Below are 19,055 nucleotides of genomic sequence, written 5' to 3' on the forward strand. Positions count from 1 at the left end.
AGCAGGAGCTGGCACACCAAGCAGCGGTGTCACCAAAGTTTGGGTAACATATTAACCAAACACCTTTTTATGTAAACAGTGATGCATCAGAATACGCAGCTCCTGCTCAAGAGAGGCCATAAGAGTTCATAGGTGGCTGGCTTGAGGCCAGATGTCCTTTTTAAAGCAATGATGCAGCAGAATATGCGGTTCTTGCTCAAGAGGGGCCATAAGAGTTCATAGGTGAGAGGCTACGGGTGAAACGTTTTTGAAAGAAGTTAGTAAGGCTTGGCTGTTGTATGAGCCAAGGGAAGGCCACACTTGTGTCCTATGCTTACCAGAAGAAGGGGAGAACAGTTTCTGAGCTGCTCTGCATGTGCTATGATAAGATTTTTAAGGCAAAAAAAGCTCAAAACTATGTTGGAAGTCCTGTTCTTTATAACACTTGACCACAGCTAATTGATGGGGAGTAACATTGATGATGGAGCCGAATTTTTCTGGGTAGCAGTAAATAGCATAATCAGGGCCACAAAGGGTAGTCTGAGAGATTTGGACTGAACATTTGGAAAAAGCTTTTTACCTCTGAGGTTTTGAAGGTTTGCCTGTCTAACATGGCTGACATGATCTGAGGTGGAAGACAGTCCCACTCCAAGGACTTGTTTAGATACCCAAATCAGGTTGATCTGAATGGGATTTAAGTGCCTAATTATTCTTGAGAACCTGGGTTGAAGCTGCAGCAAATGATGCAATGGAAACCCAGTTGAATCCAGATGAATGAAATAGGCACCTATAAACAAACTAATGACCTTAGACAGGGAGAACATGCAAAGGCACATGAAAATGTTTGAGATAAACTTAGAAAAGCAGATACCTGCAGTTTGTGTTTAAAAGAAGTGCCTGACCAAGCAGATATCATCTGCCATTATGGCATATTTCATGGAAAAGGAAAGGTGGATGCCAAAAGTTTGCGAGTTTATGAAAGCAAAACAAACTATAGGAATGGTAACTGAACAAGAGCAATTTTTTAGACCCCCCCCCCCAACCAAGCACACCTCATCAGAGAGAGCTCTGAACAATTTCTTCATGCTGTGCAGCAGCCTGGAAAGGTTGTCTTGGAGCAGGTAGGAGTGATGGGAAATCTGGTTCATGAAATGGCTACCTTTGCCAAAGTTACCTGGGGGTGATAAGCACATTCCAAGGCTAATACTAAGCGTTTCCTAAAAAGTTTATTTTGATAGGAGGTTCTCCATGTGGCATGTTAAAAAAAGTGATTCTCATAAGCCAGCAAGAGGGACTGTAATGTCTAAGGAACCTGCATTAAAGAGGAAGGGGTTTCAGACCCATACAGTCCCATTCTGCAGCCTGTTTAAGCAAAACTTTCTCTCTAGGTGACAGTCAGGTGATATTAAAAGACCAAAAACTAAAGGAGGTGGACAGAAGGCATTCTCATGTGCCAGAGAGTTAGTGGCAGTACCTATGTGTGCATTTTCACGTTTTCCTGATAAAGAGGAAAAGATGTCACCTAACAAGGCGATGCAGCATTACATATGCCCTAAGGTGGCAGTATACACTCAGGTAGTTAAGTTGCAGACGTACTGTTACCCAATGCTAACATATAACAGGACCTCAGATCTCATATTTGATAGAGTCACCTCCATGTAGTCTCTAAATTCTTCTAACACTTCAGTCAAACACGTATTATCTGTGTAACACTAATGCAAAATGCTATAAAACAACATTAAAGAGGTAAAAAACCCCAAACCAAACCCTAAAGTCTAACAGCATGTTCATAAGAGTTTAAAAGTTGTGTCACTGGATTTTGAGCAACACACAAACACCCTTTCACCTGTATATGAGTCCAGAGACTGAAGTCCACAAGTTTCAGCCCATTCCAAAGGCAAGGGTGAAAAGAGATATCAGGAGAAAGTAAAGCCAAAGTACAGAGTTGAGTGCAAAGGTTGAATGCTGGAAACAGTACAGTGAATATCCCCAGTTAGGGGAATCCATGATTACCTCTTTTGTAAGCCTACAAATCCTGGCAGTCAGAAAGTACCTCTTATTAACCCCCCAAATCCTTTTTAAGTTCATAGGTTTTGTCTACCAAAAAAATCTGGTGTTGAAAGGCAGATTTTCTATATTTTTGTGAATGGTGTGAAAAAATACTCCCTTTTGTTTGCTTTAAGCTTCCTGCCACCTCATTTCAGTGTTAGTCATAGGTCAAGTATTAGAAGAAACTGCATATCGGTTCCTCTTTCACCTTCACTGCATTTTCCAGGATTTTATAGACCTCTGTCGCAGTCCCTCTGTCATAGTTCTTTTCATAGGTTTAGCTATATGGTTTATTCCATCTCTGCTTTCCTAGACTGGGTGCCAAGTTTGAAACCTCTTAAAAATGCTTCATTTTTACTACATGAGATTCAGCTTTTTCTGAAAAATAAGCCCTATTTCACTGTTTTGCAAAGTCAATATCTGAAAAACTTACTTAACAGGAGTAGTTATTTCTAAAAGTAGAAGCTATGGTGTTATTCTGCAAACCACAAAATATATTTGAATATACATTTTTAAAAATCTTAAATAAATCCAACATTCATTTTATAAGAAAAAAGTAACCTAACTTACACTTTATTTTTATTATGCCAGTTGATACTTTAAATGAGGAGCATCACTGTCCTGGGATATGCAAGAAGAATGCCACAAGCTGGAGAAATGGGCCTACAGGAGCATCATGAATGTCAGCAAAGGCAGAAGCAAAGTTCTGCTGCTGGGATGGGATAACCCCAAGGCACAGGACAGGCTGCACTCCAGCTGGACAGACAGCAGCTCTGCAGAGAATGACCCAGGGTCCTGGCGGACAAAAAGCTGAGTATGAGTCAGCAGCGTGCCCTTGCAGCCACAGAGGCAATAGCATCCAGGGCTATAGGAGTAAGAGTGCAGCCAGCAGATTGAGAGAAGTGATCCTTCTCCTCTGTTTAGCACTTGGGATACATTTGAAAACATGTACACAGTTTGGGGCTCTCCAGTACAAGACAGACATTGATGTGCTGGAGCTCCAGCAAAAGTCAAGGGGTGGTTAGGAGCTGGGGAGCATGATGTACAAAAAAGGGGCTGAGAAAGATGAGCTTGCTCAGGATTCAGAAGAGAAGGCCATCAGGAGATCTTATCACTGTCTTTAAGTACCTTAATGGAAGGGCATAAAGAAGACAAAGCTGTACTCTTGCAAGAGCTTGACAGTGGCAGGACAAGAGGCAACAGACACAAGCTGCACATGGAAAATTCAAATTGGAGATAATAATAAATTGGATACAATAAAATGTTTTCACTATAAGGGTCATAGGAGATATTTGAAACTTGACAAGACATAGAATGGAACAACCTGAACTAACTGGACCTGCTTTGACTAGCAGGTTGGCTAAGAGGCCTGCAAATGCCCTTCCGACCTTAGTATTTTGAAGTCTATGACAATTCAAAACATAGAGAATCCTTCTTTAAAGATATAAAGACAGGAACGTAGAGGAAGTCAGTAGCAATAAGGCAGACCACAGGATGAGCAAAGGTCTCCTCAAATGAAACTCTGCCTTGCACCACATCAACAGTCCAGTGAAAAAAAAGGCTCTGAGCAACCTGCTCTAATGTCAAAACTGGCTTTGAGCAGAGTCACATGACCAATGGGAAGTTTCCCAGAGCTAAATTCACTTACAACATTTTCTCCACTTTTATACTGTGATATTTGGATGCCTTCACTGAAAGGAGTACTGGCACCTCTTTCCAAAGTAAAAGCAGGTTGAAATCCTTTTACCCACAGAAAAAGACATTTCTAACAAAACCTGTGTTACAACATTTCGGAGTATGTAAAAGCCTGCAAGAATGACAAGAAAAAGAGAGTATGACCCACCTGAGTTAGCTTCTTGTGTGCACAGTTTACTCCACTAACCATAATCATGTTGGGCATCAATGGTCTCGGGTAGTGTAAAACAAAGTCTAGCTTTATGAGCCAAATGGAAACCTGGCGTAAGAGATCCGGTACAGTCACGTCCCGCTGGAGAAACTCAGAAGCCAGTTTTGCATATGGTTGAAAGACAAAATCACAGAGAAAATAATGTGGGATGTCAAAGATTAGATTCTTCACCCGCTGGAAAAAGTTCATGCGGTCCGTAAGGTCTGTAAATGTCCTGGGGACATAAGAAGGGGGATTGGGACATTGAGTGGCTTCAAATTCTAAACCACATGGCATTTGCTGCAAAAAAACCACAGAAGGGACTGAAAGATGTTCAGCCAGTATCTGCCCGCAGGGTAGTATTGGATCTGTAAAGACAGCATCAAACTTACTCTCCTCAAGATATCTGACAAGCTCTTTGTTGTACAGTAAGTGTGCACAGGTAGACAGGTACATGGCAGAAATATTTTCCACTCTTTCATATGTTTTAAGAAATCTTTCCAGAAAAGATCCTTCTTCAAATACATCCTGGCTAGTTCTCCAGAAAGCTTGATGCACCTCTTCCTTTGTGAAAGGGATGGGATACATTTTCATAAGAAAACTCTTTGTTGGCTTTATGTGCAAACTGACTTCAGGTGCAACAACGACTATTTCATGTCCCTTCTGACTGAGAACCTCCAACACTTCCCGCATGCTGAGCCAATGACTCCCATCCACCGGCACCACCAGCAGCTTCCCACCAGCAGCCAAACTGAGCACGGACAGGAGCAGAACCAGCGCTGTCGTGACTTGTGGATGAGCACTGAGCACCGGGGCCATTTCTGATGAAATCTGGTGAGTGCTGCCCAGAAAGAAAACCACTGGTGGCACTGAAGCAACAGCTCCAGCTCCGTGCTTTTAAGCAATCTGTGCTACCACACAACTTTTGACCCTTGGAGCTATTTGCAGTGTGGTCAATATATAATCATTCAGTTGATAAAAGGCTGGATAACAAGTACTAAGTTCAACTAACTTCACAGGCTGGTGGTGTGTGGTGAATGCACCAGATAAGCTTCAACTGCTTCAATCAGAGGAACAGTAAAGAGTGTCCTAAGAAGGAGGCAGGGGTAGTTCTGGGTGGGACTGCATTTCAGATAGTCTCCCTCTGGCTGAACCTTTTGCAAGTGCAGGAGATTATGTCACATCCACATCTCCATTCAGCCTAGCTGAGGCTGCTCCCTTCCCCCAGGCAAAACCTGCCCCCTCCCACCCATCTCTCTGAACACTCATCTCTAGGAGGCTTATGGCCCCATAGCAGATATGGGAGAGCTGTTTGAGATTGTTTCTGGAGTGAGAAGACTGATGAAGATGGAAGTGTGACAAGAATTGTATGTTAAGCGTCAGTGAAATACTACAAGTTCCTGCAAAGGCAGGATTGAATGAGGATTTTAAGTTCCCCCATGAGATGTGTGACAGCCTGAAGAGCTGGACTCAGAATAACCCCTTGAGGCTGGTGCAGAAGTTGTGCTCTTTTGTTATACAATGACTGTGTCCACCCCCACCATGAAAGCTGGTGGAGTTGGAGGATAGAGCTGTTCCCTCCTCAGCCTGTTAAGACTTCTGGAATGACTTTTCCTCTGAGACCTCCTAGATGGGAAAGATCCATCAATGTCTTATTTTGGGACTACTGCTGGGTCCAACTCCTTCCTTTTCTCCCTGACGTTTAGTCGGAGACCTGTTCTTGCAGATGCAGGGCCAGCTATTTCACATCACTTCTTCCTGCACTCATCTGCAAGCACACAGAGCCACTGACTCCTACCTAGCTGCACCATCAAGCAGCTCCCGGTGTGGGACAAGGAGCCTCAAAGCGAATCGGGAATCGGCCCTGCAGTGATTTGAGTTTAGGGAAGAAAGTGGCACCTCCTCGACCAAATTGTGCTGAGGCATGCATAGATAAGCTCTTGTCAGTTCTTACTGTCAAGAAGTTAAGACCATTTATACTACAGTGACATAGCAGTGTTAATGCTTCCACTGAGGAGATTACTGGCCTAGGATAGGCAAAAAAAGGTAACATTTCCTCAGCCAAATAGAGGAATGACTGAAAAGCTGTGCATTGCCAAATCTGATAGAATTCATAAGATACACCGCTAACCTGTGACTATATCTATCTGCAAATCAAGCATTCTGGTTATTGATGACGCCTTTCCAACTAATGTATTTTTTGGGTCTACCAGATTCCAAACCACAGAAAAACCCTCTTAAAAGAAAAAAAAAATGCTGAGGAACGTGAGGAAATTCTGCAGGGATTGATCCATAAGGCAGAACAAAAGATCAGTAAAGGACTTCTCAAATGAATCTCTCTCTTGCAGAAGATGTTATCAAAAAGGCCCTGAGCAACCTGCTGCAATGGCAAACTTGCCCTGGTTTTGGGCAGAGAGTTTGGCCACATGCCCTCTTGAAGGCCCTTCTGGTATGAACTATTTGGTGTCTAATAAAACAAGAAAGTTCTTCATGTGCTGTCGTGCCTTCCCCAGAGTGGAAACTATCAAATGTACCTTAACCAACAGCCTGGAATTGCACATTCAGATCTCCCTGTATCCTGAGCTGTTACTGATTCTTCGCTCACTGGTGCCTGATGGTATTCTCATGAGAAAATTGTTCTCTGGCAGAAGATCAAGCGTTTCATGTCCCTTCAGGATGAGCAGCTCCACTGCCTGACTCATGCTGGGCCAGGGAATCCCATCCACTGGGTTTTGTAACAGGCTTCTCCATCCTTGGGAATGCTGAAGGAGTCCTGGTGCAACTGGGTCCCAAGGCTGAGAGAAAAAAACCTTCTCATCCATACCAGTGAAAACTAAGGATCTGCCATAAAGCAATAGAAAAACTGATTTTTCTGGAGGGTACTTGGCAGTGAAAGGTTACTACTTCAAAAGAAGATGTTTGCTGAAGCTCAGACACTCATCAGCTCCAGCAAGGCAAAATGCATTGTAAAAGTTAATGAGGATGCCACAGCTGAGACATAGCGGGTTCTGTCAAGGTGCTGTAAACCCGATAATGGAATTAAATGCCAGCACAGAACTTGTAGCTTAGATCCCAGAAACTAGATGCATGTCCATGGGCAATTCACACAAAGCAGAAACACAGTATGAGAAGCAAGTGTCCACAAGATCAGTGAGAGGAGGAGAACGTTCACAAAGCAAATGTTGCCATGGAGTCTTGCTGCTGCAGCAAGCAAAGAGAAGAATCTGCTGTAGGAAATTGGTTGTTCTCCTACCAGCAGACACTGAGAGAAAGCCCACAAGCACAGAGTTATCTTATAAGTAAAGACAAATGTGAAAGAGCAAACTCCAAGTTTCGTACGTGACTATAAACAGTGCTCTCAGGGATACCAAAATATCTTACGTCCTTCCCACCATCTTTTGTTTCTTCTAGCAATCTGTGCTACCACACACCTTTAGATCCTTGGAGCTATTTGCTGTGTGGTCAATGTATAATCATTCAGTTGATAAAAGGCTGGATAACAAGCACTGGAGTTCAGAAATCTACACAGGCAGTTGGTAAAGGTGCTGGATGCTCCAGATAAGCCCCATCTGTTTCTATTGGAAGTGCATAGGCAGCTCTATTGCCTTTGAGAAGGATCTGCCAAGCCAACATACCCCCTTAAGGCTCATGGAGATTGATTTTGTTCTCTGATGTCACATAGCCATCACCAAGGCAAAAATCTTCTGAGGCCTGCCTGTACACAGAGACGGTGCTTCTTAGCCTGAGCATCCACAGCCTGTGGCATTCCTCCCGATTCCAGCTTTGGAAAGAGCGTGTGGAGAAGCAGACAAATTCACTGACAAAGAAAGAAGTGGTAGGGCAGCACGGGTGCACCTGGACAGAAGTCTAACGTGCATTTCTCAGTAAATACCAGAGCCTACTACAACCATTTGCAAAGGTGTATGGATTACACCTCACTGCAAGGCTTTGACAGCCCCTAGACCTGCCTGCTGCTCTTCCATCACTCACTAACTGAGAAAGAGGGTACCAACTTACACAATGTTACACCTAATGGCTTCGAATATGCGTAATGGAAAAGGCATCCATGGAGCATACTTTATCAGTGAGAAGGTATAGCTGCTTACACAGAAAATGGAAAGTGAGGAAAAAAGTGAGAGAAAAATAATTTCTTTCATGAGTATTCATCTAGGTTGGAAAAGACCTTGAAGACCACCTAGTCCAAACATTAACCTAACATTGACATTTCTGAACTACACCATATCCCTAAGCGCACTGTCAACCCGCTAAGCGATGTGCCTAACCCATCCTAAATGGGAACTGGATTCCTCTTGACAACACAAAATTCCACCTTTGTGAACACAGAAATCTACCAGAGCATGACTTAAAAACAGAGCGTGACCCACCTGAGGTAGCTTCTTGTGAGCACAGTTTACGCCTCCAATTAAAATGATGTTGGGCATCAAAGGTCTTGGATAATCTAGCACAAAATCTAACCTCATGAGCCAAATGGAACCCTGGCGTAAGAGATCCTGCACAGTCACGTCCCGCTGGAGGAACTCAGAAGCCAGTTTCGCATATGGTTGAAAGGCAAAATCACAGAGAAAATAATTTGGGATGTCAACGATTAGATTCTTCACCCTCTGGAAAAAGTTCATGTGGTCCGTAAGGTCTGTAAATGCCCTGGGGACATAAGAAGGAGGATTGGGACATTGAGTGGCTTCAAAATCCAAACCACATGGTATTCCTCTTAAAAAAAACACAGAAGGAATTGAAAGATGCTCAGCCAGTATCTGCCCACAGGGTAGTACAGGGTCTGTAAGGACAGCGTCAAACCTGCCCTCCTCAAGGTATCTGACAAGCTCTTTGTTGTACAGTAAGTGTGTACAGCTGGAGATCGCCAAATCAGAGAGTCTTTTCATACCCTGATACACTTTAATAAATCTTTCCAGAAAAGATCCTTCTTGAAGTACATCTCGTAAAAATGCCTGTAAATTTTCCTCCATCTCTTCCTGTGTGAGAGGGCCTGGGTATATTTTCATAACAAAATTCTCTGTTGGCTTTAAGTACAAACTGGCTTCAGGTGCAACAACGACTATTTCATGTCCCTTCTGACTGAGAACGTCCAACACTTCCCGCATGCTGAGCCAATGACTCCCATCCACCGGCACCACCAGCAGCTTCCCACCAGCAGCCAAACTGAGCACGGACAGGAGCAGAACCAGCGCTGTCGTGACTTGCGGATGAGCACTGAGCACCGGGGCCATTTCTGATGAAATCTGGTGAGTGCTGCCCAGAAAGAAAACCACTGGTGGCACTGAAGCAACAGCTCCAGCTCCGTGCTTTTAAGCAATCTGTGCTACCACACAACTTTTGACCCTTGGAGCTATTTGCTGTGTGGTCAATGTATAATCATTCAGTTGATAAAAGGCTGGATAACAAGCACTGGAGTTCAGAAATCTACACTGGCAGTTGGTAAAGGTGCTGGATGCTCCCTCCAGATAAGCCCCACCTGTTTCTATCAGAAAAGCTTTGGCAAATCTATTGCCTTTGAGAAGGATCTGCCAAGCTCCCATAGCCCCTTCAGGTTCATGGAGATTGATTTTGTTCTCTGATCTCACATAGCCATCACCAAGGCAAAAATCTTCTGAAGCCTGCCTGTACACAGAGACGGTGCTTCTTGGCCTGAGCATCCACAGCCTGTGGCATTCCTCCCGATTCCAGCTTTGGAAAGAGCGTGTGGAGAAGCAGACAAATTCACTGACAAAGAAAGAAGTGGTAGGGCAGCACGGGTGCACCTGGACAGAAGTCTGACGTGCTTTTCTCAGTAAATACCAGAGCCTACTACAACCATTTGCAAAGGTGTATGGATTACACCTCACTGCAAGGCTTTGACAGCCCCTAGACCTGCCTGCTGCTCTTCCATCACTCACTAACTGAGAAAGAGGGTACCAAGTTACACAATGTTACACCAAATAGCTTCCAATACGCATAATGAAAAAGGCAAGCACGGAGCATACTTTATCAGTGAGAAGGTATAAGCTGCTTACACAGAAAATGGAAAGTGAGGAAAAAAGTGAGAGAAAAATAATTTCTTTCATGAGTATTTGCCTAACCCACCCTAAACGGGAACTGCATTCCTCTTGACAACACAAAATTCCACCTTTGTGAACACAGAAATCTACCAGAGCATGACTTAAAAACAGAGCGTGACCCACCTGAGGTAGCTTCTTGTGAGCACAGTTTACGCCTCCAATTGAAATGATGTTGGGCATCAAAGGTCTTGGATAATCTAGCACAAAATCTAACCTCATGAGCCAAATGGAACCCTGGCGTAAGAGATCCGGTACAGTCACGTCCCGCTGGAGGAACTTAGAAGCCAGTTTTGCGAATGGTTGAAAGGCAAAATCACAGAGAAAATAATTTGGGATGTCAACGATTATATTCTTCACCCTCTGGAAAAAGTTCATGCGATCTGAATGCTCTGTAAATGCCCTGGGGACATAAGAAGGAGGATTGGGACATTGAGTGGCTTCAAAATCCAAACCACATGGTATTCCTCTTAAAAAAAACACAGAAGGAATTGAAAGATGCTCAGCCAGTATCTGCCCACAGGGTAGTACAGGGTCTGTAAGGACAGCGTCAAACCTGCCCTCCTCAAGGTATCTGACAAGCTCTTTGTTGTACAGTAAGTGTGTACAGCTGGAGATCGCCAACTCAGAGATTCTTTTCGTACCTTGGTATGCTTTAAGAAATCTTTCCAGAAAAGATCCTTCTTGAAGTACATCTCGTACAAATGACTGGAAAATTTCCTCCATCTCTTCCTGTGTGAAAGGGATGGGGTACGTTTTCATAACAAAATTCTTTGTTGGCTTTATGTGCAAACTGACTTCAGGTGCAACAACGACTATTTCATGTCCCTTCTGACTGAGAACGTCCAACACTTCCCGCAGGCTGAGCCAAGGACTCCCATCCAACCCTACCACCAGCAGCTTCCCACCAGCAGCCAAACTGAGCACGGACAGGAGCAGAACCAGCGCTGTCGTGACTTGCGGATGAGCACTGAGCACCGGGGCCATTTCTGATGAAATCTGGTGAGTGCTGCCCAGAAAGAAAACCACTGGTGGCACTGAAGCAACAGCTCCAGCTCCGTGCTTTTAAGCAATCTGTGCTACCACACAACTTTTGACCCTTGGAGCTATTTGCTGTGTGGTCAATGTATAATCATTCAGTTGATAAAAGGCTGGATAACAAGCACTGGAGTTCAGAAATCTACACTGGCAGTTGGTAAAGGTGCTGGATGCTCCAGATAAGCCCCATCTGTTTCTATCAGAAAAGCTTTGGCAGTTCTATTGCCTTTGAGAAGGATCTGCCAAGCTCCCATAGCCCCTTCAGGCTCATGGAGATTGATTTTATTCTCTGATGTCACATAGCCATCACCAAGGCAAAAATCTTCTGAAGCCTGCCTGTACACAGAGACGGTGCTTCTTGGCCTGAGCATCCACAGCCTGTGGCATTCCTCCCGATTCCAGCTTTGGAAAGAGCGTGTGGAGAAGCAGACAAATTCACTGACAAAGAAAGAAGTGGTAAGGCAGCACGGGTGCACCTGGACAGAAGTCTGACGTGCTTTTCTCAGTAAATACCAGAGCCTACTACAACTATTTGCAAAGGTGTATGGATTACACCTCACTGCAAGGCTTTGACAGCCCCTAGACCTGCCTGCTGCTCTTCCATCACTCACTAACTGAGAAAGAGGGTACCAAGTTACACAATGTTACACCAAATAGCTTCCAATACGCATAATGAAAAAGGCAAGCACGGAGCATACTTTATCAGTGAGAAGGTATAGCTGCTTACACAGAAAATGGAAAGTGAGGAAAAAAGTGAGAGAAAAATAATTTCTTTCATGAGTATTTGCCTAACCCACCCTAAACGGGAACTGCATTCCTCTTGACAACACAAAATTCCACCTTTGTGAACACAGAAATCTACCAGAGCATGACTTAAAAACAGAGCGTGACCCACCTGAGGTAGCTTCTTGTGAGCACAGTTTACGCCTCCAATTGAAATGATGTTGGGCATCAAAGGTCTTGGATAATCTAGCACAAAATCTAACCTCATGAGCCAAATGGAACCCTGGCGTAAGAGATCCGGTACAGTCACGTCCCGCTGGAGGAACTCAGAAGCCAGTTTTCCATATGGTTGAAAGGCAAAATCACAGAGAAAATAATTTGGGATGTCAACGATTAAATTCTTCACCCGTTGGAAAAAGTTCATGCGATCTGAATGCTCTGTAAATGCCCTGGGGACATAAGAAGGAGGATTGGGACATTGAGTGGCTTCAAAATCCAAACCACATGGTATTCCTCTTAAAAAAAACACAGAAGGAATTGAAAGATGCTCAGCCAGTATCTGCCCACAGGGTAGTACAGGGTCTGTAAGGACAGCATCAAACCTGCCCTCCTCAAGGTATCTGACAAGCTCTTTGTTGTACAGTAAATGTGTACAGCTGGAGATCGCCAACTCAGAGGCTCTTTTCATACCTTGGTACACTTTAAGAAATCTTTCCAGAAAAGATCCTTCTTGAAGTACATCTCGTACAAATGACTGGAAAATTTCCTCCATCTCTTCCTGTGTGAAAGGGATGGGGTACGTTTTCATAATAAAATTCTTTGTTGGCTTTATGTGCAAACTGACTTCAGGTGCAACAACGACTATTTCATGTCCCTTCTGACTGAGAACGTCCAACACTTCCCGCATGCTGAGCCAATGACTCCCATCCACCGGCACCACCAGCAGCTTCCCACCAGCAGCCAAACTGAGCATGGACAGGAGCAGAACCAGCGCTGTCGTGACTTGCGGATGAGCACTGAGCACCGGGGCCATTTCTGATGAAATCTGGTGAGTGCTGCCCAGAAAGAAAACCATTGGTGGCACTGAAGCAACAGCTCCAGCTCCGTGCTTTTAAGCAATCTGTGCTACCACACAACTTTTGACCCTTGGAGCTATTTGCTGTGTGGTCAATGTATAATCATTCAGTTGATAAAAGGCTGGATAACAAGCACTGGAGTTCAGAAATCTACACTGGCAGTTGGTAAAGGTGCTGGATGCTCCCTCCAGATAAGCCCCACCTGTTTCTATCAGAAAAGCTTTGGCAAATCTATTGCCTTTGAGAAGGATCTGCCAAGCTCCCATAGCCCATTCAGGTTCATGGAGATTGATTTTGTTCTCTGATGTCACATAGCCATCACCAAGGCAAAAATCTTCTGAAGCCTGCCTGTACACAGAGATGGTGCTTCTTGGCCTGAGCATCCACAGCCCGTGGCATTCCTCCCGATTCCAGCTTTGGAAAGAGCGTGTGGAGAAGCAGACAAATTCACTGACAAAGAAAGAAGTGGTAGGGCAGCACGGGTGCACCTGGACAGAAGTCTGACATGCTTTTCTCAGTAAATACCAGAGCCTACTACAACCATTTGCAAAGGTGTATGGATTACACCTCACTGCAAGGCTTTGACAGCCCCTAGACCTGCCTGCTGCTCTTCCATCACTCACTAACTGAGAAAGAGGGTACCAAGTTACACAATGTTACACCAAATAGCTTCCAATACGCATAATGAAAAAGGCAAGCACGGAGCATACTTTATCAGTGAGAAGGTATAGCTGCTTACACAGAAAATGGAAAGTGAGGAAAAAAGTGAGAGAAAAATAATTTCTTTCATGAGTATTTGCCTAACCACCCTAAACAGGAACTGCATTCCTCTTGACAACACAAAATTCCACCTTTGTGAACACAGAAATCTACCAGAGCATGACTTAAAAACAGAGCGTGACCCACCTGAGGTAGCTTCTTGTGAGCACAGTTTACGCCTCCAATTAAAATGATGTTGGGCATCAAAGGTCTTGGATAATCTAGCACAAAATCTAACCTCATGAGCCAAATGGAACCCTGGCGTAAGAGATCCTGCACAGTCACGTCCCGCTGGAGGAACTCAGAAGCCAGTTTCGCATATGGTTGAAAGACAAAATCACAGAGAAAATAATTTGGGATGTCAACGATTAGATTCTTCACCCTCTGGAAAAAGTTCATGTGGTCCGTAAGGTCTGTAAATGCCCTGGGGACATAAGAAGGAGGATTGGGACATTGAGTGGCTTCAAAATCCAAACCACATGGTATTCCTCTTAAAAAAAACACAGAAGGAATTGAAAGATGCTCAGCCAGTATCTGCCCACAGGGTAGTACAGGGTCTGTAAGGACAGCGTCAAACCTGCCCTCCTCAAGGTATCTGACAAGCTCTTTGTTGTACAGTAAGTGTGCACACATGGAGATCACCAAATCGGAGACTCTTTTCATACCCTGGTACACTTTAATAAATCTTTCCAGAAAAGATCCTTCTTGAAGCACATCTCGTAAAAATGACTGGAAATTTGTATCCATCTCTTCCTGTTTGAAAGGGACTGAGTATATTTTCATAACAAAATTCTTTGTTGGCTTTATGTGCAGACTGACTTCAGGTGCAACAACGACTATTTCATGTCCCTTCTGACTGAGAACGTCCAACACTTCCCGCAGGCTGAGCCAAGGACTCCCATCCGCCGGCACCACCAGCAGCTTCCCACCAGCAGCCAAACTGAGCACGGACAGGAGCAGAACCAGCGCTGTCGTGACTTGCGGATGAGCACTGAGCACCGGGGCCATTTCTGATGAAATCTGGTGAGTGCTGCCCAGAAAGAATATCCCCAGCTCCACAGTTTTAAGCAATCCGTGCTGTGGTTCTCCTGGTGATCTTTAGACTTATTTGCTCTGTGGTAAATCTATAATGATGGGTATGGCAAAACTGGATAAGAGGTGTTAAAGTTCAGCTAATTTGGCAAATAGTAATCAGAGCAACAGCTAGACTGGGAAACACCCACCTCTCTATTAGGGGAATACTGGGTTTTAAGGAAATGAGGGATCCTTCAACAAGTGGTCTGCTCAAAAGTGCAGATTAACAGATCATTCATTTTCCATACAAGAATTTTGAGTATAAGAAATTTCCTCCCCTCCCTACAGTCCAAATCATTTTCTATTTGTAAAAGATTAGAAAAATATTAATGCTTCCCATGGGAAATCATCTGGTTTCTTTACCAGTTTTATATCTTGACACTGCAATGAAAATGGAAAATTGGCTATGAAAGTTCATTTCACTGAAAGGCCTCTTTTTGGAAGGATGAAGTAGGGGCTGGAAGAAGGAAAGAGAAGGGCATGTTTTTTGCCACATATATTTAAACTGGATTAACAACTCAGAAATACTGTTCTGGATCAATCAGAGAAGAGCACGCCCCAGGGCCATGAAACAAAACAACACTAATGCATACACAAGATTCGCAGTCAGCCCTAATTTTGAAAATTATTGCATAGAAGTAGTTTTGACCATACAGTAATTTACTATGGAGGTTGATATCATGCACCAGAATTTTTTAAAGGACATTTAACGAACTACTGAATTTCTAGGTACACCCTTTGTAGGGAAACTTTTCAGATGGCAGCTTAAGCTGTTGCAGACAGCTGAGTGCTAGCTAGCAGCTACAAAAACCCCCATCAGTTTTGCAGAAAATTGTGTAAAGAATCCATCCAGTGAAAGGATAAGCCTAGACTGAAAAAGCAACCAGCACATTACCTACCAACTGATGAGTTACAATATTTTATTTCTACATTATGAAAGGATGATTCTATTAACTGAAAAGATTCATTATTTTTAAAAATAAATTGTGACAGTAAAACAAATCGTTTCAGGTAATAATACCGATCTGGCAAATATCAGCAGCAGATCTGCCTGCTAAGATGGGGATCACCCTCACTGGTAGCTGTGTGCCTCGTTAGCAAGAGTACAGTGATAAACCACTTCTACTTAGCCCAAAGAAAACTGTGTAAGCAAAAATGCTTAGATCCTGCTAATGCTGTAGAAGAGTACCTGCAGGAGTGGGTGAGAATTAAAATCAGCCCAATTTTTCACCTATTTTCTTTGTCTTTACAGTACACCTTACTGCACATATAAATCCCACAAACTCATGTATACAATTATATGCACACAAAGCATTTGCAAACAGCATTCTCCCTTCAAACATTAATATATTTTATCAAGGAAATCACTGACCTGAGATAATGGCTTTTTCTTTCCACAGTTTATACCTCCAATGAAAACTATGTTGGGCATCACTGGCATGGGATATTCAAAAACAAAATCCATTCTTTTAAGCCAAATGGATCCATGGCTTAAGAGCTCCTTCATTGTTACTGGTCTGTGGAGAACATCTGAGGCCATAAGTTCAAATGGCAAATAGGCAAAATTGCAAAGAAAGGATTCTGATGACTTGAGAAATAAGTTTTCCACACGTTGGATAAATGTCATGTGGTCTGAGTTGTCTGTAAATGTTCTTGGGATGTAGGAAGGCGGGTCTGGACACTGGGTAGCCTGCAAATCAAAACTGCAGGGGAGTCCCCGTAAAAAGAAAACAGATGGGACAGAGAGATGCAGAGCCAGTATTTGTCCGCATGGTACAACAGGATCTGTGAGAACAGCATCAAATTTACTCCCTTCGAGATACTGCATCAGATCCTTATTGTGCAGTAAACTGGTACAGGAGGAGGCGTAGAGACCAGAGATGACTTGAACTTTTTCATAAAGCGCAGCAATTCTTTGAAGAAAAGGTCTTCTCTCAAAAAGATCATTTGCAAATGAATGCATACTTGCTCCCAGTTCTTCCCTCGTTAAAGGTACTGGATATGTTTTCAAAGTGTAATATTCAGATGCCTTCACGTTCAAGTTTACTTCTGGTGCGACAACAACAATTTCGTGCTCTTTCTGGCTGAGGGCTGCCAGCAGCAAGCGCATGCTGAGCCAGTGACTCCCATCCATTGGCACCACCAACAGCTTTCCACCATCAGCCAAACAAAACAGAGACAGGAAAACCAAAACCCCCGCAGAAACTAAGTAATTGTATTTACTTACATAAGCCATGTTCCTAGAAATCCAAGGTCTGTTCATCTGCCCAGACCCAACAGATTTTAAGTAGTACCACAGCCCCCTGCCAGATTCTCACATTCCCCCTTAACGATCCAGCTTTTCCAGCAAAACCAGTCACCAGTAACCATTCAAGGCATTGATGAATCATTTAAGGAATGTGATAAATCAACTTGGGTTGGGCAGAACTGGGCTTGGTATCTGAGTCTCCCTTCAGATGGGTCCTTTCTGGTTGATCCCCTGTGCTGATTAACGTTAGACTGAAAATAAAATCAGACTTTGCAAAAACAAAATCCCAAGTCTCTGAATAGTGCTGGCACTTGGAAGTAACTGGGCTTGCTGAAAGCAGGTACTAAAATGCTTTCTTGCTTTCCTTCTTTTCATTCTTTCTTTCTTCTTGATAAGCTGTTCTGAAATGCTTGTCCAGTTTATGTTTAAAAAGGTAGAATTATGCCACGATACAGCACAACATCTGTGCAATTCCTAAGGAGAAGGCTCTGTGATTTACATATAGCTCAGCACTGGGGCCAGGTACAACACCAGGTACAAATTTATTACAATAAGCAGCACTGCGTCAGGGGCTTGCATCAGTGAAGGAAAAACCACCAAATCTGTGCTGCCATGCACAACACTTCTTTGTTCTGATCCTGACCTATTTCTCTGTGCATTTCTCAATCATTTTCTTCTTCCAGGAGCAATAGGAAGGAAAAGTCTGTAACAGCCATCTGGTTTCAGGCCAGGAATTTATTTTAAATGATAAGAGGTGGTGTTATTACTTCAGATGAAACACTAGAAGTAAGATACCATGTCTGAGCAGTTAACAAGTACTTGTGATAAGCTTGCCAACCTTTATATTATATATATATTTTGCCGTTAGATGTAACTGTGTGATTCAGAGGCATAGTCAGAAAAGAAGAAATCAGACTGAAGAATTAGTACTTTTGCAATAAATATTGCTGCTGAACTATGATCTTTAGCCCCTGAGCAAGATGAGCGTGAGAGTGAGATTTGTCTTCAGAGGCAAGTCTGATTTTAAGCTGGAGCTGCCACATGGCCTTGCCTCCAGGCAGGTTCGCTTGCTGCCTTCCCAGAGGATCTGCCTGGCTTTGTCCCTGAGGAGCCATTAAGCAACTCTGATGGACAGAACAGATAGGAAAAAGCACTGCCCTAATAAAAGGGGCCATGTGGAGGGCTGACAGCAATTTGAAAGAGACTTTTGGGAAAAAATAGTTCTGAACACTAGCAGCTCAACAGAAATAAACAGTACTTTCAAGGGGAAGCATCAGGTGAAGTACCGGAAGGAGTAAAGCAAAGCCTGAGGGCAGTTAAGGTTGGCCCTGGGGAAGATGTGCCAGGCTTCTAAAATGCAAACCCATTTTCTTGTTAAGTTTCACTCATTCGTGTTCACAAAGGCCTATGAATTTGAGGGAAGAATAAGAGTGGTGATAGGCAGGAGGAATCCATTCCCTAAGACTGGGGAAAGCTGGCAAGTGAAAAAAAGTTAAAAGGAAGAATAGAGGAGAGTGTTTATTTTTAAGTAACATTCACAAAGGATAAAACTTTATCCTTTCTAGGAAACAATGTGATTTATTACTGAAACAGCTGGATGACACTAACTACAGATTCATCATCTGCTGAGGAGAGCTGTCTCCTCCTGTAGCTCCCTTTCCACTTAATCTCTGGCTTCACATGAGGCTGTTCTACTTAACAGCACAAGCAAGCAAGAATATACATCACACACAGCAACAAGCTAATGTACGTCATGAGCACCAACAAGCTAACATACATCACATGCATGCCTTTATCAAGTACTTTTTAGATCACAGATGCTCAAGCAACCACCCATCATCATTTCCCAATCCAAACTGGATGTCTCCTGAAAATGCAGTTGAGAATTCAGCTGTCTAGTTTTTGTGATGGAAGATGTTGTTAGATGAAAACCTTCACCATAAAATATTAGCTTTCGACTCAAACACAAGACTGCTGTTACAGAAAAGAGCACATGATGCTACTGCATGAGTTATTTTTCTAACTGGATAAGTAGCTAATGCTCTTGAAGAAATACTCTACTGCCTCTTATGCGAGGCAAAGAATTTTTGGAAGAGCCGTTTATAATTCACTTGCCCTTTTTGCATTAATTCCTTGGCAAGATGATGTTTGTG

At 43.4% G+C, this 19,055-nt stretch overlaps 5 protein-coding genes across 8 annotated transcripts in view; all 5 read right to left on the bottom strand.

The window, feature by feature from the left end:
• Positions 1 to 19,055, bottom strand: part of LOC141925482 (UDP-glucuronosyltransferase 1A1-like) — a 36,348-nt gene that overhangs the window by 10,019 nt on the left and 7,274 nt on the right. Inside the window, exon 1 of one of the 4 annotated variants that reach the window (XM_074829834.1) lies at positions 8,299 to 9,192. The exons of 2 other annotated variants lie outside the window; for them this stretch is intronic. In XM_074829834.1, the coding sequence (XP_074685935.1) occupies positions 8,299 to 9,159 (861 nt within the window). In that variant the 5' untranslated portion in view covers positions 9,160 to 9,192. Of the gene's footprint in view, positions 1 to 3,871; positions 4,766 to 8,298; positions 9,193 to 19,055 lie in introns of those variants that run through there. One more of the 4 variants, XM_074829833.1, reaches the window with a different exon arrangement.
• Positions 9,510 to 11,004, bottom strand: LOC141925011 (UDP-glucuronosyltransferase 1A1-like). Its single transcript, XM_074828343.1, has 2 exons — positions 10,056 to 11,004; positions 9,510 to 9,652 (listed from the first exon to the last, which is right to left on the bottom strand). The coding sequence occupies exons 1-2, from the start codon at positions 10,969 to 10,971 to the stop codon at positions 9,510 to 9,512; spliced, it is 1,059 nt and encodes a 352-aa protein (XP_074684444.1). The 5' UTR covers positions 10,972 to 11,004.
• Positions 11,157 to 12,811, bottom strand: LOC141925012 (UDP-glucuronosyltransferase 1A1-like). The gene is made up of 2 exons (XM_074828344.1): positions 11,820 to 12,811; positions 11,157 to 11,424 (listed from the first exon to the last, which is right to left on the bottom strand). The coding sequence occupies exons 1-2, from the start codon at positions 12,776 to 12,778 to the stop codon at positions 11,157 to 11,159; spliced, it is 1,227 nt and encodes a 408-aa protein (XP_074684445.1). The 5' UTR covers positions 12,779 to 12,811.
• LOC141925013 (UDP-glucuronosyltransferase 1A1-like) lies at positions 13,140 to 14,624 on the bottom strand. Its single transcript, XM_074828345.1, has 2 exons — positions 13,728 to 14,624; positions 13,140 to 13,235 (listed from the first exon to the last, which is right to left on the bottom strand). Exons 1-2 carry the CDS (start codon positions 14,586 to 14,588, stop codon positions 13,140 to 13,142), a joined length of 957 nt encoding a protein of 318 aa, XP_074684446.1. The 5' UTR covers positions 14,589 to 14,624.
• LOC141925014 (UDP-glucuronosyltransferase 1A1-like) lies at positions 15,814 to 16,890 on the bottom strand. Its single transcript, XM_074828346.1, has 2 exons — positions 16,027 to 16,890; positions 15,814 to 15,843 (listed from the first exon to the last, which is right to left on the bottom strand). The coding sequence occupies exons 1-2, from the start codon at positions 16,888 to 16,890 to the stop codon at positions 15,814 to 15,816; spliced, it is 894 nt and encodes a 297-aa protein (XP_074684447.1).

Source organism: Strix aluco, chromosome 6 (genome assembly GCF_031877795.1).
Source record: "Strix aluco isolate bStrAlu1 chromosome 6, bStrAlu1.hap1, whole genome shotgun sequence".
Lineage (NCBI taxonomy): Eukaryota > Metazoa > Chordata > Aves > Strigiformes > Strigidae > Strix > Strix aluco.